This window comes from Astatotilapia calliptera, chromosome 4, assembly GCF_964374335.1.
Source record: "Astatotilapia calliptera chromosome 4, fAstCal68.1, whole genome shotgun sequence".
In the NCBI taxonomy this organism is placed as follows: domain Eukaryota; kingdom Metazoa; phylum Chordata; class Actinopteri; order Cichliformes; family Cichlidae; genus Astatotilapia; species Astatotilapia calliptera.
Genome location: NC_137425.1, coordinates 21,093,939 through 21,117,402, shown reverse-complemented (window position 1 = coordinate 21,117,402; position 23,464 = coordinate 21,093,939). Strand labels below are relative to the sequence as shown.

General features: G+C 42.4%; 2 protein-coding genes across 3 annotated transcripts; one reads left to right on the top strand and one right to left on the bottom strand.

Annotated features, from left to right (window-relative positions):
* The first annotated feature begins 446 nt into the window (after nt 1–446).
* Nucleotides 447–14,682, top strand: cramp1 (cramped chromatin regulator 1). 2 transcript variants are annotated; one of them, XM_026165367.2, is made up of 20 exons: nt 447–586; nt 2,351–2,727; nt 4,517–4,719; nt 4,814–4,967; nt 5,420–5,503; nt 5,681–5,729; nt 5,961–6,046; nt 6,486–6,609; nt 7,462–7,543; nt 7,712–8,653; nt 8,941–9,112; nt 9,288–9,460; nt 9,569–9,643; nt 9,748–9,829; nt 10,005–10,115; nt 10,761–10,918; nt 11,595–11,781; nt 12,049–12,216; nt 12,453–12,598; nt 13,520–14,682. In XM_026165367.2, exons 2-20 carry the CDS (start codon nt 2,352–2,354, stop codon nt 13,631–13,633), a joined length of 3,486 nt encoding a protein of 1,161 aa, XP_026021152.2. In that variant the 5' UTR covers nt 447–586; nt 2,351; the 3' UTR covers nt 13,634–14,682. The 2 variants fall into 2 exon arrangements, with proteins under 2 accessions (XP_026021152.2, XP_026021151.2); XM_026165366.2 differs by lacking the exon at nt 447–586 and adding an exon at nt 1,791–1,967.
* Nucleotides 14,683–16,532: 1,850 nt separating this feature from the next.
* LOC113021020 (dehydrogenase/reductase (SDR family) member 7B) lies at nt 16,533–20,710 on the bottom strand. Its single transcript, XM_026165402.2, has 7 exons — nt 20,573–20,710; nt 19,906–20,080; nt 18,328–18,446; nt 18,000–18,210; nt 17,733–17,825; nt 17,482–17,634; nt 16,533–17,060 (listed from the first exon to the last, which is right to left on the bottom strand). Exons 2-7 carry the CDS (start codon nt 20,057–20,059, stop codon nt 16,855–16,857), a joined length of 936 nt encoding a protein of 311 aa, XP_026021187.2. The 5' UTR covers nt 20,060–20,080; nt 20,573–20,710; the 3' UTR covers nt 16,533–16,854.
* Nucleotides 20,711–23,464: the final 2,754 nt, after the last annotated feature.

Sequence of the window (23,464 nt, the reverse complement as noted above, 5' to 3'; positions counted from 1 at the left end):
ATGATGATATCAACTCAAAACGTAGTGCTCAACACAGTTAGTGTTTTGTTTCAGTTATTCTTAGACATGTGGGGATTTTTTATACTCCAATACAAAATTCAAGCGCATCCTCTGAGTTCCGCCTACTGAATTGTTCGTCAAAATGTCAATCATTTTTTGGGCGGAACTTGTCTTACAGGACCAGAAATGTTAATTGCAGTGATAAACTATTGTTAAAACAAACAAAAAAAAATTAATAGCTAAAAAAAAGGTTAGATTATATATCACCCAGAGTCGCTTAAAATGTTTAGTGTACTAGTCGGTAAACTTGGCGAGGCGTGACAGGAAGAGAATGACAATTGGTCTTTCGTTGTTAACTCTTCCACTAACAGTTGGCGGAGGTTTCTGTCAATCAAACTTTAACCGCCGACCTCGTGTTTTTTTAGCCAATCACAGTCTTTGTTTTTGTATAGTAATGGGCGTGTCTGCGCGCGCTGACAACGGGGCAGCTGGAGCTGTCATCGGTAGCAAGCTGGAGGTCTACAGTCAGCTAGCAATGCTAAATTGTGTCTCGTTTGGGAATACTACCAGCAATCTTCTGCTTTAGGTAAGCTCAGTAATATTTACCAATTCAACAACCTGTTTTGGACTCTGTACAAAATAGCCGTTATGCTAGGAGCAGTTTTATAACGTAAAATCTTGTTTGACTTGTTATACTGTTAATGTTAGCTAGCCAACAACAGCAGCCATGCTGGACATAGTAGCGGGCTATCCACGGAAGAAATATTTGACTACATTTAATATATTTTGCTACATCTACTTACTAGCAACTGCTTGTAAACACCTCAAATTATTACACCACCGCACTTCCAAATACACGTGAAGCTTCCGATATAATATTATACTCGTGATGAGACTATTACAGCTGCTAAGTAGTTTTTAATGTAACACTGCTGTGGGACGCGAGTAATGTCATTTAGTGAAGTAAAAAGAGAACCGCGGTGTCAACTCAGATTGCACTGAAAGAAAATGATAAAACAGAATAAGTACAGCTATAGCTGTCCATCACTTGAAGTTTAAAGATCTTATTAAGCTCAATTGAAACATTAAATAGCTGAATCAATTATCTAAGGCTTTCATAAATTATTAATTCGTCTCAATTTGTGCCAGAATTGCCTGATAATCAGCTGTATGCTGACACGAACTGAGAGATTTAAATGCTGTGTGGCAAAAGAAGACATTCGTGATGTTTCCCCATACTAAAGCTGCCCAGGTCTGATTTTTTTTTTTTGTCGTCCTTAAGCACTGGACATCCCCTCTCCTGATTATTCAGCAAGCATAAAATTAAGTTGTGGGAAAACAGTAGAGCACATAGGAGAAGAAACTCTGCAGTGTTTACACATTTTAACACAAGTGCAGCACCCCTTCTACTCCTTCAGCTCCTTCTACTCAACGTGTACTTAAAGCCACGTCCTGATTTTCCTCACGTGCCATCGTGTGTATTTATGAGGGGCTGTAGTATTGCTGGCAATTCATAACATTATCATGGCAAAGGTTTGAGCATAAAATTATTTCTTTTGCAGGCACAATTTCTGCTTATGATGACGTAGTGTGAAGCGAAGTCCACTCACAGCCTAATAAAACTATACCTGCTTATATCAATTCAAATGAGCTCAACCGACACGGGCTTTTTGTAAATTATTATCCATCAAAATGCAGTTAAATATCTCGTATTTTCGGCTGGTTTTGTGTCATTTATGTCTCGTTGCATGGAAAGCATTGAGTAATGTTGTTGCTGATAGAAGAGACAGTTGAACTGCGCAGAGAGTTCAGCTCAGTCGAATCAGGAGCAAGGAGAGGGCATAAAAGCGGAGCGATCGCTCTCGGCTTTATTATGCTCAATTTGACCACTAATTGCCAGTCTAACCGCTCGGACCCATGGTGAAGAGAAAGAAGACATCGTCTACTACAGAGGAGCACCAAAATGGGTAAAATTAGGTTTGAAATAAACACTTTATTTAGAGGTCGAAGGCACCGAGGGGGTTTTCGTTGTCGTTTCTGCAGGGCGCTAAACTGAAAAGCGGTCGCTTTTGAATTCAGTTTAAATTAAATCGTCATTATTGGCCATTAGAGCGGAAAGCTACTCGGAAAAGCATCGCTGCCAGTCTTCTAACTGCTTCAGTTGTTAAATCTAATTTATCTCAAGGCATGAAATGCATATATTTGGTGTTGTTTTGACGGGACTGAAGAGGGGATTTGAAACAAACAGCGGCGGCCATGTTGAGAGACAGTGAACGTCGTCTTTAGAAGTTAATTTTGCACATCGCTTTGCTCCTAATGTGACGAATTTTGTGTAATTGTGTTGTGGCAGCATGACACCGGGCTCCAGGGAGGGGATCGGTGTCGATGGGAGGAGGAATCCGTCCAGAAAGCCCGACGGTTGCGACGAAGAGGAGAACGGAGAGCAGGCGAGCGAGGAGCGCAGTACAAAGGGAGAGGACGGAGTGGAAATTCTTAATCCATCAACCACGGGTCTCGGCTCCGGTTCAGCCCCGGTCCTTCCTGCTTCTGCTCCGACCCGAACCGGACCAGGCTCGACCCAGCTTCCCCAAATATCAGCTGAGCCCGGCCCTCCGGGCCCCGACCAGCATCATTTTCTCCGATCAAGCGTTCGACCTCCGAGCAAACGGATACGGAAGGATTCAATCGGCTCCTCCATCAATGGACATGGCGGGGCAAAATCGAAAGGTAAGTGAGTGACCAGCTCGGGAAAGAGTGTGTACAGGTGGGATCAGGAGAGATTGGGGGCTGCGCTGTCAGTTTTAGTTTTCTCTGTCGGTGCTTGCAGTGTGCTTGTCTGTGATGCCGTTGTGTTGCCGTGTATCCCCTGTGGGCCACTTGCTGGGTTGTACTCTGGGTACATTTTTTGGCTGCTCCAGCCCATGTTGCAACACCATCCTGTACACCACTTATGCGGGGAAAAAAGAAGCAAAAATCAGGAGAGGCCAGAAGTTAGATTTTAATTAAGATGTCACTTGATTGTTTTTGCAGTTTCTTGGAAACTGGCAGCAATAACAATAAAGGCACGGTGTTGTTATCAGCAGGAGGAATAAATCACAGGCTTAAAATGGACCTGATATCAGGACAGGAAAGGGACATTACTGAACAGGGTTGCTTACAGTTCTTTTGTCTTTTTTCTTATTATTTTCTTTTGGGACTATATAGGAAATTGGACTAGAATGATGTTGCAGTTTTCAGCCAATCATTTCATTGACCCACAGATTTAGCCTAGGCTACCTTTGTTTTGTTTTTTTTATCACCCCCATTTTACAACAAATACCAGTAAAGCAGAGGTTGTAATTTATTTGCCATTATTCAGTTTTGGTTTTGCAAATAATCTGAATGAGCCTCTGTAGTAACTCAGAGGGTGACTGATATCAGGAACTTTCTAAACAATGAATCAAAGCTAGAGATGACTTAAGGCTTTCAGGATGACTTTTAAACACAATGAAGGATTCCCCTGTAGGCTACCAATCACTAATAGTATTGTATTTGCTAAGTGTGAGCTGGTTGGTGTCAGTTTATCTATGCAGACGAGGCATTACCTCCTGGGTTTCCACACTACCTGTCCCTCTGGAGGCACAGACAGCTTTGGGTGGGGCTGAGACTTAGTAAGGTGGTGGTGGTTTTTGAGTTTGTTAATGAGGCTATGCCACCCAGTAATCTGTGTGTTCCTCATTGAAAAGTGGAATTTATTTGGAAAAATATTTCAGTACATTATACATCTGTGATTTTAATTTGTACATTTTTCCTTTTAAAATTGCTTTGTCCACAAAACAGCAGCCATTGATCAGATCAGAAACAATATTATTTACTTGTGTATCCTTTGACAGGTATGACTGGTGGATTTTTGTTGTTTGAAACAGAAAAGCTCTGATTGTGTCAGAAACTATATTTAGATTGAGCACAAACGTTTGACTGTCTGACTAAGAAAGCCTCACTTATTTTTATGTGATGCTATATCGGTGCACTTCTATTTTGAAGGCGACACATCTAGGTTATTGTCTGTGAGCCAGTCACATGCTTGTGTTTGTAAATTAACACCCATTTGGGCTAAAAAAACAAAACAACACTTTTTTTTCTTTCTTTATTTATTTTTATAATGTAGCACAGTACTGCAACAGCAACTCTCTGGGTGCTCCTGCTAATGTCTCCTGGTGTTGTGCACAGTACTGGGCCAGAAAACTTGGCCAGTGGAGCCCACCATGAGTTGGTTTTGGAACTGTGTAATGTAGACCTGACCATAGGGACTGATTGCTTTTCCTGTCTCCTTGCCAGAGCTTAACCACAGAGAGGGAAGCTCTGCAGGTTCTGTGCGCTGTAATGGCAGTGGGTGGCTTTGTGTGCATGTATTTTAACATCTCGCAAATCACACACCTCAGATCAACCTTTTTTCGTTATGACATAAAAAACAGCCAGGGTGGTGAGCTGATATTTAAGTTGTGCCTTTCCTCTGAATGTTTCTGTGTTAAAACAGGGGCAGAGAATGGCTCCTCTTCCCAGGGTGTGGTGGGGCAGACCGGGCCTGTGGTCAGCTCCACGGGGGGAGTATCCAAGACCTCCAAGGGCCAAGGGTCTACAGAGAAGGAAGAACAAGCTGGTAACCAGAAAAGAGCCCGTCGGCAGTGGGAATCCTGGAGCGCCGAGGACAAAAACAGCTTTTTTGAGGGTCTTTATGAGGTAAAGCTTGCAACAACCTTTTACCAAGTTAAAAGTTTACCATGTGTAGATCTTTTGACGTCGTAGATTCACGGCTGCCCTCCTTTGTTCCCAGCACGGGAAGGATTTTGAGGCCATCCAGAACAACATTGCAATGAAGTACAAGAAGAGAGGCAAGCCAGCAAATATGGTGAAGAACAAGGAACAGGTCCGCCACTTTTACTACCGAACTTGGCACAAGATCTCCAAACACATCGACTTCGCTAACGGTGAGTTGCTTTTTTTCTCTCTCTCTTAATTCACCTTGGAATTTTTGATCCCCAAATATGAAGTTTGTACACTGTAATGACTTTATCGAATGACGCCTCATAAAAATGTGTACAACTCATACAACAAGGTGATGTCTTAGGCTGATCTTAATTGGTTTATTTTAGGTTTGTGTTTAGTTGTTTCAGTTATGCTACTTACTGCAGACACTGTGAATGAGAAGTAAAGAAGAGATGCTGTTAAACAGCCACATATATTATTATTTTTTCCTACAACAGAACTCACACTGACATTTTTGTTTTTTAGCAAGCAAAACATATGTTAAAGAAGTTCACCAGATAAGCTGGAGCTCTTTTCCCCTACAAAAAGCACCCAGTGTTACTCTCATGTTATCTTTATGTAGCACGCACAGGCCTCCACCAGTGTTGTGACTTGTGCTTCCTTTCCTTCTCAGTGTACTCCAGGGTGTTAAAGAAATCTTCTCAAGAACTGTACGGCCTCATCTGCTACGCCGAGCTTCGCAAAAAAGTTGGAGGATGTAAGTGAGGGCTGTGAAAGTGCTTGGATGCAATGTAGACTGCGTGTGTTTTGCTGTTTGTTCTGCTGGTTGTGGACACAGGGGATGTGATTAAACTCCAGATGATCCCTGTGGCTCGGGGCAGTTGCCCCTGAGGAGCATGTCTTAACTAGCTGTCTTGTGTTTTGTCTTTGACAGTGATGGATGATAAGAATGTGGCAAAGCTGAACGAACTCATCCAGCAAGGGTAAGTCTGTGGCAGAAGCTTTGGCTAGTGGGTTTACGTACACATCTGGGATTGTGATACTTTAAACTGATGCACTAGATCACATTTGGAAAGATACAGATTAGCACTTTGCTAGTATGAAAAACAAATCTGAGGGCTGAGTTGACAGTATGTAGTCAGATGCTTTCTCTGTGGCACGGCAAGGTTTAGAGCTTACAACATATATGAATAAAGATTCTTCTGTTCCACCAGGGCCACCACCGTGCGCTCTAAGGGGAGGAACCTGCGGATCAAAGCTCCAATGTGCCGAGCGTTGAAGAAACTTTGTGATCCAGATGGTGAGTATGAGCCTGCAGAAACCCAGCACACGCGTTACAGAACAAGCACTGAAAACCTCACTGATGGTGAGACTGGGGGGTTCACGGGGGCGGGGCTTTTTTACAAAAACCATGGCATCAAGTGGGCTGGTGGTGTTTCCATGGTAACTTTGGGTGCAAAGTGAGGAGGATGAAGGAGATGACTGTTCTGACCAGCTGTCATCAACCCCTCTGCTCAATAACACCCACTCATCACACTTACTGAAAATATTTGCTTTCATCAAGGGTAGAAAAAGACTGTCTCTTGTCATTGTTGTATGTAAATCTGTGAATGGATCCCACCGAGATTGATGGCTGCCTTTTCATTTTGTCGTGGTTGATTAAGTGAGAGAGCATAGTTGAGTTTATAGGTTTTGGGCTTTTCTTATAGTGGCTGAATCTGTAATTTTGTGTCCTGCAGGAGTGAGTGATGAAGAGGACCAGAAGCCGGTGCGTCTGCCCTTGAAGGTGGCAGTGGAGCTCCAGCCACGCAGTAACCATTCCTGGGCCCGAGTTCAGAGTCTTGCCCACAACCCTCGCCTCAGGTCTGACATGGATAAGAACCACAATATATTTTCAAAAGCATAACATCCAAGAGTCGGAGAGATGTCATAACTTCATTAATTCATTTTCTATTATTATTTTATTTATTTATTTTATTAGTTCAAGCCATGGTGATGCAACAAAGCCTGAGCTAATTTAAGAACCTCTTCTTGGCTTCAAACTGCTTATTTCAGTTTGATGGTTTGCATGTTTTCCACCGTTTTCTGGGTCAGCTCTTTTTTTTTTTTTTTTTTTTTTTTTGTGCAAATTAAATATGTGTGTATATGGTTTTTTTTTTTAAGCTAACTTGTGAAATTTGAAAAGTGTAAACACCCTCAGACATGATGCTGTTCAAAGTTTAAACTCTATTTCTTTCATTTTTAATTTTTGTTCTCAGTTCAGTTTTCAGTTAGTGTTCAGACTGGGTTTGCTTCTTTTGAGGTTCAGTTTCGTTTTTACTGGTTTCAGTGTTAGGGGTTTTTTTTTGTTTTTTTGTTTAATTATTATGATAATAAGGGTTATTTATCATGGGTAGGTTGAAGAAGGGTAAAGACTTTGTGAAAATGGCTGAATTACAGCAATGTCAGTATGCATTTGTTTGCAAACGTGACAAAACAAATATAGTAAAACTATACATTAATGAACATTTCTGTTTTATTTTAGTTATTTTTGGAGCACGTAGTTGGCGTTTTGATTTTTCCCACACAGGATTATTTCGGTTTTAGAAAACTCTATTAAATTTGATCCACAGTAGTCTAAGTGTAAAATGTAGAAGTAGTTTATGTCAGACGTATTCGACCTGGTAGTGTTGTATTTTGCAAAGTTGACATCAAATGTTTTTTCTGTTTTCTCAGGATGGTGGTGGAGCTCCACAGGAAAGTTTCCAGCCTCATAGAGTATCTGAAACAGAAGTGGGCTTATCATGACCAGCGGATTGTATCCTTTTTAAAAAAAACATTACAGTGCAATATGTATGCAAAACTCTTCAGAGTGTTTTTCATTCCTAGTGTACATATTAGAAATGTACTGCTCTAACATGCTGCTTTCTGGGGCATATACCAGCTTGTGTCGAATATAAACTGGTCCTTAACGTTGAAAACTCAGCTTAAGAGTCTCATGGAGAGAGAGGCTCTAGAAGGCAACCAGACCAGCACAGCCTCTCCCAGCATAACTCAGAAGGAAGAACTTTTTCTTTTTCCAGCTGAGAGCTGCACATTGACTACACTGCCTGGGGTGGCACGTGTGGTTCACTCCAAAGCCTCCTGCACTGTCCATTGGATCGAGAGTGGCAAGAGCCGGCCTAATGCCAAGGAGTTGCCAGCTGCCCAGATCCTGGGCATCCATGCAGCTCCACAACCTCGAACTGGCAGCAAATCTGGGCGGGGAAGCGCTGCTGTTGCTGGTGCTTCACTGACTATAACGGGTGATGCTCGTCGAACTGAAACCCCCAACCCTGATCCATCAGCAGACAGTTCTGCAAAGGTAGAGGAGAAGAGACTTCAGTCCCCTTGTGTCCCAGTTTCCTCTCAGCAGACTGTCAGAGAAGAGGGAGATGGGATGGGATCTTCTGATCCAGGAAAGGCCTGCACTGGCGTTGAGGTCAGTGGTGGTTTAGCCATGACCAGAAGCACGGACAGGTCATGTAGTGGTGCCGATGGCTCCGCTGAGCAGTACAAAGAGGAGCAGAGCACCAGCGCGTCTTCCTCGGAGGCAAATCAGCCTCCTTCAGTCAAACCTCCAGTGACTGGCTCAGACGAAGCCGTGTCGCAAGCTTCCCCACCAGCGACCAAAGAACGGGTCGTTGAGCAAATCAGAGAGGAAGGCTGGAGCGCCCGTGACGCAGAGAACGTCACCCTGGCCGAGCTGTACCTGATGTTTGGGAAGCCAGGCAAGCTGCAGCTGGAGTACGAGTGGCAGCCGGTCACAGCTCCACCCAGCAACTCAGAAGAGGGACAAGCCTCAGTGCAGCCAAAGCCCGACAGGACAAATCGAGTTTTGCGCTGCTTACTCAAGCTGGTTTCCACTGAAGTCAACCCCAAACCTCTGGTAAGTTTTCCCTTTTCTGTCTTCCAAGATTGTGGCCTGGTGTGTTGTTTAAATTACAAGTTGAAAAGATGAAAAATGTGTAATTATCAGTGGCATTAAGGCTTAAAATTAAACATTTTTAAGATGCAGCAGTGTGAAGAGTTTATATTCCGTACAAAGCCAGCTGATGAAAAACATGTTACTGGTTATGTACTATGAACACCACAGGGTTTTTTTTTTTTTTTTTTGTCTTTTTCAATGAAAGTGCTATTTCGAGATAGGAGCATATCATGTGCCTTTTCCTTCAGGCTCCAGAGCTGTGCTCCACAGCCACATCACCCCTCAAGACCTATCAGGAGGAGCAAAACCAGGTCCTCACACCTCCGGCGAAGGGTCCTGTTGCAGGCGCCCGTAGCCCCAGCTGTGGGCGGCCGCAGGCGTCTTTGCGCATGCCCAAGTTACAGCTGCCAAGTGCTGGAGGTATTTATGTCTCTCTCCTGCTGGCTTTTGTGATAAAGTCTTTTCTGTACTTACAGTGCTGTAGTTATTAAACAGCGAGAAGTAATTATGCAGCACCGATGCTTCCTCTTTAGAAGTTGTCTTCAAATAGCTGCCTTTCCTGATGTGGCACCACATCTGTTTCAATCCTGTTCAGGTGGGCGCAACCTTCCCCGCTCTCTGCTGGGTTCTACTGCAGTTGGCGAATCAGAAAGCAGCGTGTTCGCAGTACCCACCACGCTGCCACCCAACAGCTCACGGCACAACCGAATGTTCTCCCCTAACAAAGAGGCAGAGCTAGCCTTCAGACAGCAGCTCGACTCGATCAGTGTAAGCCAGAATAATGCATCATTTTTTGTTTATGCCAACTGTACAGAGACATAATTCATGTATTAACGAGCATTAATATGTGCTTTTTTTCTTTTCTTTTTCTCACAGATGCAGTCAGATCTTTTCCTTTCTAGACAGCGAAAACCTCGGAACAGACAACTTCGCAAACCACTTGTAGTTCAGGTGAGAGCAAGATCATTATCCATTCATCAGTTCTGGGCTTGGTTGGGTGGAAGGCGGGTTTTCCTAAGTGTGTTTTTGTTTGGCCACTTCTTTCTCGTTCACAGCGAACACTGCTGCCCAGAACTACAGGAGACACTCCTCAACACGTCTGCTCCTTCTCCATCCTCTCCAACTCCTCTGCCACAGGTACTCCTCAGATGGCAGGACAGAACGATAGAATATGTCGTCAGCTGAGGCTGGAAATGTTTAGGGCGTAGTTTTACAGTATGCATTAATGAAATCACAGCTAAAAACGATTTCTCTTTCTCAGCAAGACCCTCTGGTAATTGTCTGCTCTCTCACTTCCTGTTTCTTCCTTCAGGAACTGGATCTTTCCGGCCGATCCATCCCCGACTAGCTCCTTCCTCTCGCTCTGTCCAAACTAAAACAACCCCAGCAACATCCAGCTCTGCGGGGGCCAGCCAGCTCTCTAGTATGGACTTCTTCTGTTATCTACTACATTTTTCTGTTTTATTGAAATATTGATAAACTCTACACCAAATATACTGCAAAAAAATTACATATTGTTGTTTTTATGGGGTCAACAACTTTGCTTTTATAAGCACCCAGTTTCACACCTTGGCTCAGGCGATTAGAGGATCATCAGGGGTCCTTTTGTCCCTCTGTGGGGGGATACTCCCACTAGGTTTAAATCTGGGACTCCCCACCATTTGACCTTAGAACTGAAGAAGCTTCTCGGATGAGAGGTGAAACGTCTTCAAGTAACTTAAAGAAGTCCAGATGCTTTTCTTTGCAAGCTCCTTTGACTACGATGACCTGGATGACTGAGAACCTTCACAGACATATTTTATAAAATTGCTTAAAAACATATTTAAGGTCCAAGTTGTATTTGTGTAAGATTCCTGTGTCAAAATCTAGAACTCTGAGAAGGTCAGTGACAGACAGTATTTCTGTGCAGACGACAGAAGCAAAAACATTTTTCCAGAAGACCTTGGACCATCCCTTTTTTTTTTTTTTTTTTTTCTTCCTGCTCTGCTCTTCACATGCTGTTGCTGTTGATGCTTATCAGGAGCGATATGACAAATCTCTCGTTTGCCTGAACTGTTAATACTTTCAGGTGCCATTGACCTGGCAGCTAAGTCTGCAGGCATCATCCCAGGCAGTCCCTGTCGGGAGGTGGATTCTTCCACTGTGGATAACAGCGCTCTTCTCGCCACCACTCCCATTGCTGATGCTGAGCCAGACTCTCAACTCCACCAGCAAAATGTTCCAGAGGTCAGAGACAGACACACACACACACACACACACACACACACACACACACACACACACACACACACACACACACACACACACACACACACACACGGACTAGAACCCGCCTTCATTTGATGTCTCCTCCTTGCCTGTGGCATTAGAATAAATGCTATTGCCCATTACCATCTTGGAGTGTTACATTTAAAACGGTCAGTTTTTGATTTATCTTACTTTAATGAAAGTTATTGCTCACTCTAATGATTTTCTGTTTATCTGTGCGGTGTAGGCCAGGTTTTGCATAATGTTTTTCTTTTTACTGTGCATCTGTCGTACAAGACTTCACAAATGATTTAGTAATTTTTATAGATTTTCTTTGTAGACATTATTCTTGCATACAGTTGTCATATTCATGATCACCTGTTTATTTGTCTGTTACGGTTGAAAAACAAGCTGCTCCAAACAGTTTGCCCTGATGGGATAAATAAAGCTGTTTGTATCGCCATCAGGGCGTTTCCTTGCTCACAGTGGACCTTTGTGAGGGAACACTTGGCTTAGTTAAAGGCAGTGAGTCTGCGTAACCTCATTTGTTTTCCAGTCGTAGCTGATCACCATTTGGTAAAGAAAATTGTCAGCTATGCTTGAATAAATGGTTTAAAAAAATGTGATGTGCTAAGTTAAATCGCTCTTTCCATAGAATGGCGTACCACCTCCGTCTCCTGGAGTCACCGGCGGGGGAGACTCACTCCTCTCTCCCCCGAGCGTTGCCTCGCTCCTTGATATCTCACTCCCAGGCCCTCCTGAAGAGGCTCTAACCCCCGGAGAACCTCAAACGCAGATCAGCGACTCCATCATCGAGCTTGCCATCAACTCCACACATTACGGTGCGTGCACGTGCAGACGTCTTACCCGAGCCATATTGACAAGAAACTGCTAAATAAAGCTTGATGATGTTTGTTTAGTGAAATGGAAAGTGAGAGTAGGTTAGAAAGGTTTTGTAATTACCACTGAGGTCAGCTTTGTGGCTCCACAGCATTAATTCCTCTGCAGGTTGTGGAAAAGAGTGCACGTTGACATCCAAGCAGCTAAACATCTGAGCCTGCTGAGTTTAATCGCTGATATCTCATTTCTGTTTGCCTGCTGCACTGCAGGTGAGGAGGCTGCTCTCTCTCCAGCCAAGCTGGGCAACAGCGACGGCTCCAAACTGCTGGCCTCGTCTCCCTCGCTCAGCCCATCCAGAGGCTGGATCCCTTCACCCAGCCACGACCCTCAGTGGTACCCCAGCGACTCGTCTGACTCCACACTGGGATGCCTCCTTTGTAAGAGTTTTTTTGCTTCCTTTCTCAAGAGTGTGTCAGAAGTTACATTTTAGGCCCAGAAGAACAGAATATTAAGTGGATGTATTTTTATCATTACTTCCCACTAAAAATGCTGCATACAGCAGCACGTGCAGTCAACATTTACAAAGATTTGTTTGTAAAATCCCCAATATTACTAACACAGCTGTATGATGAAAGGCCATTTACTCAGTCTTTTGCTCTTATTTTCCTTGCAGCCAGCATGGTCTCTCCTGATAAGGGCAGACGGACCACCCTAACCCCCACTGGCCCCTCCAGTGGCACAGCTCTACTCGGTCCTAGCCTCCTGGACTGCAATTCTCATGATTCCTTTCAATCCCGTGGCCTTCCTGATGTGGCAGAGGTAAGTAAATGCTTGTTGATTAAATGAAAGAAAGTTGTGACTGAGAAGCAACACTTGCCACAAACACAACACAGTCTGAATCTCAGCAACCAACATGTTATATGTTATTAATTAGTCTCTAAAATGTAAATGTAAAAACATCACTTCCCATTTTAAAAATAACCTGCATTTATATCCACTCTGAAAATGTGGTTCTTATCCCCTTTTGGATCTGTCCTGCTGTGCAAGTGGACTCTGACCCAGAGCCGGTTGTGTTAGGGACCACATGGTACCTTTTGGATAGATCAGCTTCTGGGCTGATCCACCAAATTTTAGGTGATTTTTAATGAAAAACTTGTTGAGTCACACCCTGAGATTCAGACACCATACCTTTTGAAATGCTGACAGCATTTAATATCTGAATCTCAGTCTGTGAACACGTTTCCATTTTTAGTGCTCTCTCTCGCTCTCTTGCGTGCTTTGATAGCGACTTTATGAAGAAATGAATCGGGAGTGTCAGTTAGCTGGTTCAGGTGTGGCAGGAGGGGATGAGGCAGAGAGAAGCTCTAAGTTTGTTAAAGATAACCTGCCAGTGAGCAGGTTTAGTTCAGATTGTGTTAAGTGATTCATCTCAGGGTTAACAAACGCAGACTTGTTAGCTTAAACCTGTTTCCTGGGATGGGGCCCAAACCTGCCTGGGAGGTGAATAGAGCCCGGTGACTGTTGCCTCCTGTGTTTGGACTAACACATCTGCTTTTTCAGTAAATAATTTAATTTCATTGACAGATATTGATGTGATGAACTTTTCCCCCCCTGCACTCTTGACCTAAAGTATGAAACTGTTCGAGGGATGTCTGGAAAAATCTTGTTTTTTGGGGTTTTTTTCTCCTTCTTGGATTTGCCCTTGTTGTCAGTCTGAAAGCTCTTTGGTGTTGCTTGCAGATGGATTCTCAGCTTGCTTGTATGATGAGTGAGAGCAGCATAGACTACATCGCTCGCTTCAATGATCTGGCTCAGGAGCTCGCCGTAACTGAGCCCTCCATTCCACCTCCCTGAGGAAGACTCCACCAAGCCATGGTCATCTGTACCTCTAATCTACAGCCAGTTCCAGGCATTTCCACAGTTCCAGGAGAGAGAGACACAAACTTCTGGGCCCACACTTGGAAGCAGTGACTACTGCTAGAAATTCAAAACCGATTTGCAGCCAGCAGCTGCAAATTACCCCAACTTTTACCACGTCTGGTTCTCACACCTGTCGATAAGCAGGCCGGTCCTAAAAAGAGACCAAGGCAGAACTTTGCTCATGTTGTTGGTGACAAGAGGTACTGTAAGTGAGGAGAGGAGAGGTTTCCTCTCTGTCTTCTCCCTGTTTGGAGAAAGAAGACTGGGGAGAAAGGCCAACCCCATCCCCCCTCAAAGCCATCCATGGCCTGTTTGTAAAAGTGCAATAATAGGTGGTCAACCGTGACCATTGTTCAAAAGCGAGTTGCGTTGGTTTCACTGAACTGTTCTCTAAGGAACAATTCCCTTTAAATACAAACACTTTAGATAAAACAAATGAGTTTACAAAGATACAACCTCATGTACAGGAAAATACTATGCCATATCCGAACAAAATATCTGCAACGATCTTTCATGTCTCTTCCTGCTCTCGGTGTGTGAGTGCATGAATGTATCTGTGTGTGCGTGTGTATTAAAGGCTGTAAGGCTGACCGCTCAAAATGTGCAGTTCAGATCATCAGCTGGTGGCAAACAGCCACTGGACTGTGATTTTTATTAAAAGTAATGTCGGTGAGAAAGAGATACTTGGCATAGTTCAGTAGCAAAAGTGGAACAAAACAAAGTGATGTGTAGAAGTTCATTTTTCCTGTTGGCCTCCTTTTTTCTTTTCTTTTTGTTCCTCATCTCTTATGAGTTCAGGTGTTACAGATTGTGTTGTAGTCACACGTGTTTGGAATCGGGTTCTTCATTTCTCAAACCCACATTTAAAAAAAAACAAACAAAAAAAACAAAACAAAAAAAACAAACAAATACAAATAAAAAATGGCAGCTTGTTGGTTGACTCCACTTGGGTAGCTCCACAGATGCTGAAAATGTTATTGGAATTATTTTATTGTTGCATTCATTTCTCATTAGTTTTGTGTGCAGAGATGCAAGTTCAAATATTGGATTTTGTTGCATAAACAGGAATACCTTTTTAGATATTTAAGCCCTCTTCACACGTGTGGTATTTGGAGACTGAATCAGAATGTTTTAAAGAGTCTGTGCTGACAGTGCTTATAGCCACAAACAGCATAATGTGCGTAATGTACTGTTCTTCATGGTTGTTGCGTCTGAATGAAAGCCTTGAGGAACGTTCACATTAAAACGTTTCCTTTGACTCGGCGCTTTCCCAGCTCCTCATTCGCAAGCTGCAATAGGGAGAATTTCCCTCCTGTATTGTAGATGTGAGCGTGAATTGCACAGGAAGGTTTTAATGAAGGGAGATGAACAACTCAAAAAGATGCGCGTGAGCGGCAGCACTCTGATGCGTGCCTGTCTGTTAACATACATTCAGGCTTGCGCTGTTTTAAAAGGTGACCTATCCAGACCTGAAGCTGCCAGATCAACAGCAAGGAGGGCGTGTCTTTGTTTACTTTTGCTGTCGTTTTCAGTAACGCTGACACAACAGGTGGGCGCTCTCTTGCCGACGCCATCGATTACAAGGAAATCTAACAATGTTGCTCATTTACTTTCCTTAGTTCTGTTGCTTTCTTGCCGTCCTAATTAGTTCAAACAAATGAGCTGGCTGCAGCCACACATTCATTTTGTTTGACAAACTAGAATTATGAATGTCCTGGCTACTATTGAGTTCCCAGTAGAAATACACTCCATAAGAGCGAGCGGTTAATTTAATGAAACACTAAAGCCATAGTTGACTCCATTTATTTTAATTTTTGTTTTTTATTATATGCCCCCAAATTACTTTCCTCTGACTAGTGGATGCTAACAAAACACTATGACTAAAGAGTGGCTCTTGCATGTTACAGAAGCAGACATCGTTTCTCTGAATTTTTCATGCAGTACAGACTCATTGCCTTCACATTTAATTTGATCAACCAGCATCATCTCTATGCAGCTGTGTGAACCCGTTTGGTGTAAACTGTTAGACCTCTTTGTCATTCCACAAACGAGATTGTAAGACGATCTAACAAATGTAAGCGCTCCTGTGGTGTTAGTTTGTGAACATTTGGAAACGCTTGATCTTGTCACACTAGATGATTCTTAATAAGGAATCCTATTGAAGGATGTATTTGTACAAATGGAAATTCCAGTATTCACTGCGCTTTTGTAACATAATGTAAATCATTATTTGGACTATTTATTGTTAATATTTCTGAGACAAGTGTTTTTTCTGTTTTAATTTAAGGTGACATCCAAGAAAGGAGGAAAAAAAAATACTGTTTTCAGTTTGTAAAAGGTGTTTTATTCTGTGCATAAAGATAGTTATAAAAACCTGCCTGTTTTCTTGTATTCACTGTGTTTGGGGGATACACAGCAGTTCATATGCAAGCTTGTACAAAGTTCGGTCTTTGGCCTTGGGCTTGTTTCTGACAGGTTTGTCAGCTTCTCCAGAGATGGATGAGTGGTTTATCCGCACAGACTCCACACTGAATTCCTCGCTGCTCCCAATAAAAGTACAATCATGCTCCAATCCAGACGACACTTTAAAGTGACAAAGAATATTAGCCGGAAACAAAAACTCGACTGCACGTACGTGTGCTGAAGTGACTCATTTTCAGTGATGTGCTCTGCATACTGCATGGAAAATATGACCCAGAAACAGGTCGGGTGCTGCACCATTTTTCAATGAGAAATTGTTGGCAAACGTTGACTTTGTAACCACAGTAGATATTTTAAAGGAGAGTAAGTGACACAGTTGTGGGTAGACATTCTGCCAAAACATCAGACATGATTCCTTTACCACAGTTTGGTTTATTTAAGCTGTTCTGTTTGCATCAGGAGTCCCAAATTATGGAGTTCAAATTAAACCATCTCTTCTCACCAGCCTGCAAAATGTGATACTGCAGGCTTTTGCCAACAATTTTTGTTGTTTTTGGGTGGGAAGGGTAAAAGTTTCTCAGACATGACAGACAATATCAACATGTAAATTAGACATTAAACAATGAATAGTACAAAAACCCACTCCAGCTCTGTCCCAGATGTTATAAAACAGATCTCCTCATTTCCTCCAAAGTCTTGCTTATTTCAGGTCCTAGACCTCACCAGCTCGAACATCACTTATCCTTAGGTTTTTGCTCCTTGCGAGCGCGCGAGGACATGAGCTTGAAGAAAAGTGCAGGCCAGAGTGTGCGGAGGTATACTGCAGCAGTGGGCAGAGGGCCGGCCAAAACCACGTCTTTACTTTGCTGACGAACAGCCTTTAGGACTTCCCACGCCACGTCCCTGGGGTCCCAGCCCGTAGCTGTAGTTCTGTCCAATACTGAGCGGTAGTTGCAAAGACAAGAGACATGTTGCATCATTGATACAAGAGAGTACAGATTACTTCAATTAATTCAAATTACTTTTATTTATATAGTACCAAATCACAACAGCAGTTGCCTCAAGGTGCTTTTTAATGTAAGGTAAGAAAGACCCTACAATAACTTATAAATTACTCTGGTTATGTTGCTTCTTACTTTTATTATTTAGTTATAAAAATCCATTTGGCTTGTAGTCTTTTCCTTACGTAGTCAAAAAAAAAAATCAGTAAGAAAACACAAAATCCCAGCTGGCATCAAAGATCCACACACATTCCAACACCACCTTAATAACTCTGAGATTTATCACCTGTTACCAGCTGACTCTTAAAAATGCTGCTTTTGCTACTGTTACTCTTTTGTTCCATCCTCTCACTGCCTCACCTCCATACTTGGATCCATCTCCTGTGACAGCGTTGATCGACAGGTTGGTTCGGATGTACCCGGGGCTGATCACAGTCACTGGGATCCCGTAGCGCTCCATCTCTGCCCGCAAGCAGTCGAAGTAGGCCTGGGTGGCGTGCTTGGACGCAGCATCTGACCAGCATGAGACAAATCAGAGGCTTGCTTTAGTTACCCTCCTCCTGCTGGCAAACTCATGTTGTGTTTGTTTGCATTAATCAAAGACGACTTACAGGCTGACCGGTAAGGAATGGCTATCTTCCCCTGGACGCTGCTAATCACTACAATATGGCCGCTGTGCCGGCGAACCATGGAAGGCAGGAGAGCTGTGGAGAGAGGAAAGAAATGAAAGAGAGAGGGCTGACTCATATTCATGATAATCTTCACCCAAATCTCTACATAAATGACTTATTAACTTCACATTTAGCTCGGCTCTTTCAACCACAAGCCAAAATAAATGAAAACATCCCGTACGCTGAAACCAACAAGATTAAACAAACCTTGTGTAAGAGCAACGGGCCCGAAGTAATTTGTCTCCATAACATCCCGCTGAACTGAAATGTGAGTCTCTAGTATATTGCCACGGTAACTGATTCCAGCATTATTAATGAGGATGTCCACTTGTCCGTAACATTTCAGGATCTCTTCTGCAGCTCTCTCCACCGTGTCCGTTTTAGCCAGGTCGAAGACAACAGTACAGGGAGTGTGAATCTGGTGGATAACCAAAGCGAAACAAAACGACTCTTTACAAATGGATCCTTAGAGGCTAAGCTATAGTTCAGACAGACCAGACTTTATTGTGTTACTCCTTTGTGTGTATATACATACCAGTTTCTGTGTGTTTGCTGAACTCGCTGTTAGTTCTTGGACCACCTGCTGCAGGCGAGCTGCGTCACGTCCACACAGCACAAGCCGTGCACCTGCAGCGTGGAAGACCCGCGCAGACTCTACAATGCAGAATTCTCGTTGTAGATTAGTGAGCATAAAACAGGGGTGGGTGCAGAGAGCCACACCACTAAGCTGAACTCAAATCTGCTCAGTATCTCTTTAATTCTTACCAGGAGCACTTTATAAAACTGAAATAAGCATAGAAGAAAACTGCTAACATTTTTATCATGATATAATAAACATTCCCCAAAACAATTGTGCACAAAATGTCCATATTTTTGCAAAATTTAAAAGACTTAACTTTATTTTAAAATAAGTGCTATTGCTATTTTTAATTATTTTTTCTTGCTCAGCTACAGGAATCTAGTCCGTCTTGAGTTTCTACAAGTGCATCCAGTGAATCAACAGTGCAACAAACTGAAGTTAACGGTTTTAGTTACAACACCAACAGCATGGTTCACTGACTTGCACAACACCTTCTGCTGTACGATTCAGCGGAAAAAAAAAAGCAATTTTACTTCTGGCTTCATTTCAGTCACTTTATCTTGCATCTGCTTTAAAAGTCCCACATTTTTCCCTGTCAGATTTTGACAGGTGTAAGTTGTTTACAAACAAACAAACCTTGGTAGTCCCTTTTACTGAGCCTGTGGCTGCTAAACTCTTTTCGTTGTCCCATGTAAAAAATTCATTAACAGGGCTGGGTCATCACAACTGTCATCCACAGCCACCAAGCACTCTTTGATAAACTCCTCAGAGGATGGCTTGTTTGAAATCACAAAGCTGGTCTTGCCTGCTCCATCCCTGGATGTGTGAGGCTTAGTGAAAAGTCCTGTTGCTTTTCGCAGATTTGCTAGCAACAGTCCAGCTCTTTTCTCTCTCTGTTTAGTCTCACAAAGGGGATTCAATCTGTAATCCATAAACAGAGCACTCTGCTCTCCACAAACTAAACACATGGCTTTACCTCTGACTTCAGTAATTAAATATTGAGAAGTCTACGTCCTGTTAAAAACTCTACACTCCGTATCAATCTTTCCTGTTTTTAAAGGTCAGCTGACATCTTTCGGGGCTAGAAACTCTCAGAAACAAAAGATCAGGCACACTTACAGAGGAGATGCATTCGCTCACAAACATGTGTTTGTAAAGTAAAAAAATAGCATTCATGTTCAAAATAGAAGTGACAAATTTGTAATGTGGTTTCCTACAAAAATCAGGAATCCACTCTCTGACCAGGAATTTATCAAAGAGTGTTTGGTGTCTGAAATGGGACAAAATGATTCATGTATACGTATATATGTTTAAATCCTAATTTCCCATTGATCGCACGCAGACTGGTCCGAGACAACCAACGGGCAGTACAATGTCCAAATCTGATAAAGAACTACAACTACATGTTGGCATCTGCACAACAACACTGAAGAATGAGATTGCACATTATCTAAATAAAAGCCTACTAGCACTAAAGCAGTATGGTTTAGAGAGTTTGCACATGTAAGCTGAAATGAATGAATGGAGGCTGACCTTTCCCGAGCCCAGAGCTGGCCCCAGTTATGACCACTACAGCACCTTGGACTGAAGCCCCTTTTCTGAGACGTACAAGTATCCGGTACAACAATACGACTCCCAAACCGGTTAAAACCACCGGTAGCATTCCTCCTCCCATCACACGCTCCATTACTTGGCAATCACCAGCTACCTGCAGGTAAAAAATAATCAGTAAATACCTTATAAGAAATTATTTACTGTACCTTTAAAGTCCATCTGAATGCAACTACCAACATGACAATAATAAACACACATACAGCCAAAAAAGCGGGGGAATTAAATGGTAATTCATTGTAATAAGAACAGTAGGAGTTATGGATCTTCCTTTATCTTCTTAACCACTTAAGCCCCACCTGCTAGCAACAACCAATAACTTGATATCACCAGACTTCGGACAATCTTATTAAGCAAATGTTAACTAAATACATGCATCACTTAGCACATTACTATTCGCATGGTTAAAAAGTACAGTTCAGTATGCCAGGTGAACACCTTGCACATGCACACACTGGGTTTAGCACTAGCTTGTTCTGCGCAGGCAGTGTCAAAATAACGGCTACTGAGGCTAAAGCTAACAACAGCTAGCATCTCTAGCAAATACTAACAAGTGTTGGTTTGTAGTTCTGTTTTTTACAGGTCTCACCTGAGCCGAGCTGCTGAGCAGAGCAGCAGTAATGTGTCAATGTGTCTCCTCTTCTTTTAGCTGATCTTCTTCCTTCTGTTTTGTCTTTATTGACGGTTAGAAAAACAGCTTTTGGTCGCTTTAGCGCCACCGTCTGATCTGGAGTGCGCTCTTTCAAATGATTAACAAATAAGGAAATAAGCTATTATTTCTCGTAAAGCTCATAATTTGATAATTTGCTATATTAATGCTTTACATTTATATTTAGAGGTCTTTTTAAACCACTAGTGCCTATTTAATCAGCTGCTATCTTCTTCATTGCTACATGATCCATTAGAAGTGTGCTCTACATCTCATTTCAGTTTTTCTTTTTAATTATTTAAAAATTCTTAGTTTACTTTATTTTTTATTATTTATTACAAATTGTAGGGTATTTGTCAGGTTCATATTCTTCAGAAGTCCATCCATCCATCCATTCACTTCCGCTTATCCTTTTCAGGGTCGCGGGGGGTGCTGGAGCCTATCCCAGCTGTCATAGGGCGAGAGGCGGGGTACACCCTGGACAGGTCGCCAGTCTGTCGCAAGGCTAACACACAAGGACAAACAACCATTCGCACTCACATACATTTGCACATTCACACCTAGTGACAATTTGGGTTATCCAATTAACCTATCCCCACAAGCTTCATGTCTTTGGACAGTGGGAGGAAGCCGGAGTACCCGGAGGGAACCCACGCAGACACGGGGAGAACATGCAAACTCCACACAGAAAGACCCCGGCCTGATGTTGGAATTGAACTCAGGACCTTCTTGCTGTGCGGCAACAGTGCTAACCACCGTGCCACCGTGCTGCCCTTCAGAAGTTCAGAATGGAAATTGCATTACAAACACAGGAAGTTGACTCAGAGTCATGCAGACATCCTGAGTGTGAATAAATACAGCTGAGGTCAGAAGTTTACAGGGACTCACTATGGACTTTAATTTCATGATCTCTTTGAATTGTCCTGGGTGAAATGATTGTACAGCACGCATTTTTAATTTCTTTAAAATGAACAAAAATTAGGTAAACAAGTTTGAACTGGTTTTGAACTTTCTCTAATCCAAGGTTACACGAGGTCAAACGTATGTACCTCTAAGGCTGTTGCAAGTTAAAATTTGTGCTTTATAAATATAATTATAAACGATTTTAATGTAACATTTTTTTCAAGGGATGATTATACAGCGTACATCTTTAATGACTTTTAAAAAAATACTTCTTTATTTTGGATTTTCTCTAATCCACACAGGGTCAAAAGTATATATAGGCCCAAATATATACATACACCCCCAGTAATATTTGGTTAAATGTCCTTTAGTAAGTTGTACTTCAACCAGATGCTTTTTGTAGCTATTGATGCTACCACCCTGGTTAACACTGTTACTAAGTTTTAAAGACTCAACATTACTGCCCTGAACTTACCTCTTGTCATTGTGGCCAAACAGATCAATCTTTGCTTCGTCTGACCATAACACTCCGATTTATAAATCAAATCAAGGTACGGTTTATCATCTCATGTGACTTCTGATGTAGATGTGAGTTCCGGCCACATTTGAGACCTATCCAACACATTTCCCAAGGATACCAAGAATACACCGTTGTGTGGATTGTGATCTGGACTTTCAGAATCAGAATAGTTTATTGATCCCTTGGGGCAATTGTGTAGAAAGCATTATTTTTGCAAGAATTAGTTTCCAACCTGTGTGGTGTTGTAAACAGGGACTATAACTGTTTTGTTTTTTTAAAATCATGTCTAATAGGATTCTTTTTTTGTTATAGTTGTTGATGCATCTTTAATTAAATCTTTCCCTGCAGGTCTTCTATGGGTGGAGCCTCTAACCTGTTTGTGAGTCAGTTTTCAGTCCAAGCAAACAGTGTTTTATGTGCTGTCGTCTAAAATATTATAAAATTGCCTAAAATAGAAGTGTTTAAAACAGATCCTGTGCAGCTGCAAAGCAAAAATAAAAAACTCCCTCCAGGCAGAAGCGGCCATTTTCGTATGTGGGGAAAACCCCCACAAAAACAGAGGGGACAGGCTGGCACCAGAACACCACGGATGTGCCCCGAGATGAGTGTGAAAATGTGATTATCAACAAGCCCACCTGGGCTTCAGGTAGGCCGCACGCTTGTCCAGAGTTCACTTTGTCTTCAAGCTTTTTAATTTAAAACATAAAGTGAGGCCTACCCCAAGCTAAAAGAAGGCAGATTATGTTCTCAGATAAAGCAAGCAATGAGGGCGAAGCAGAGAAAGTACCTGCACAATACATTCACATAAATCAAAATGGAATTTCTTTGAGGACACAAACATCTGGGGAGTAAACAGCTGTTTCAATACCTAATCACAGATTGTGCTCTCTGCTGTACACGTTTTTAGTAAGGCATAATTAACTAAAAGGCTAGAGAGATGAAAGGATGCCAAGCTGATACCAGGCCTCAGTCACATGAGTGGAGATGTGGACATGCAATAAAGATCTGGCACTTCATATATTAAACTGATGAGAGGCTGTGTTCACCCCAGAAAGCTTCCAGAAATTTGGGCAAATGTCTGCTGTGAAGTTTTTAGTCAAACGAAATTGCAGGTCAGTTTAAAGCGCAAAATTGTGCAAGTAGTCCAAACTAAACCGTTCTTGAGATGCAGAAATGTTGTCACACACACAAAAATTAGACGATTGTGCCTCCAAACAAATTGCACTTACAAATGCTTGTGACATAAATGATGAAAACGGTAGGTGCAAAGTTGAGATTGAACAGTGTTACAGTTAAAATGATAAGCCAGCCATTCAGCTGACTCATTGGTGATTGCAGGTTTCATTACAGAAGAATTTCAAGGAGAAGACAGACGGCAGGGAGTCAGAAACAGGGGATGGAAATGCAAG

What these genes read in the sequence shown, in the direction of transcription:
- cramp1 (XM_026165366.2), top strand. Translation starts at nt 1,918, where the DNA reads ATGGTGAAGAGAAAGAAGACATCGTCTACTACAGAGGAGCACCAAAAT. An exon ending in CTTATCATGACCAGCGGATT is followed by an intron (nt 7,544 to 7,711) that starts GTATCCTTTTTA and finishes TTGAAAACTCAG; the next exon opens with CTTAAGAGTCTCATGGAGAG. An exon ending in GCAAACCACTTGTAGTTCAG is followed by an intron (nt 9,644 to 9,747) that starts GTGAGAGCAAGA and finishes TCTCGTTCACAG; the next exon opens with CGAACACTGCTGCCCAGAAC.
- LOC113021020 (XM_026165402.2), bottom strand. Translation starts at nt 20,059, where the DNA reads ATGGAGCGTGTGATGGGAGGAGGAATGCTACCGGTGGTTTTAACCGGT. An exon ending in CATTCCTTACCGGTCAGCCT is followed by an intron (nt 17,635 to 17,732) that starts GTAAGTCGTCTT and finishes CATGCTGGTCAG; the next exon opens with ATGCTGCGTCCAAGCACGCC. An exon ending in AGATGGATCCAAGTATGGAG is followed by an intron (nt 17,061 to 17,481) that starts GTGAGGCAGTGA and finishes ACTACCGCTCAG; the next exon opens with TATTGGACAGAACTACAGCT.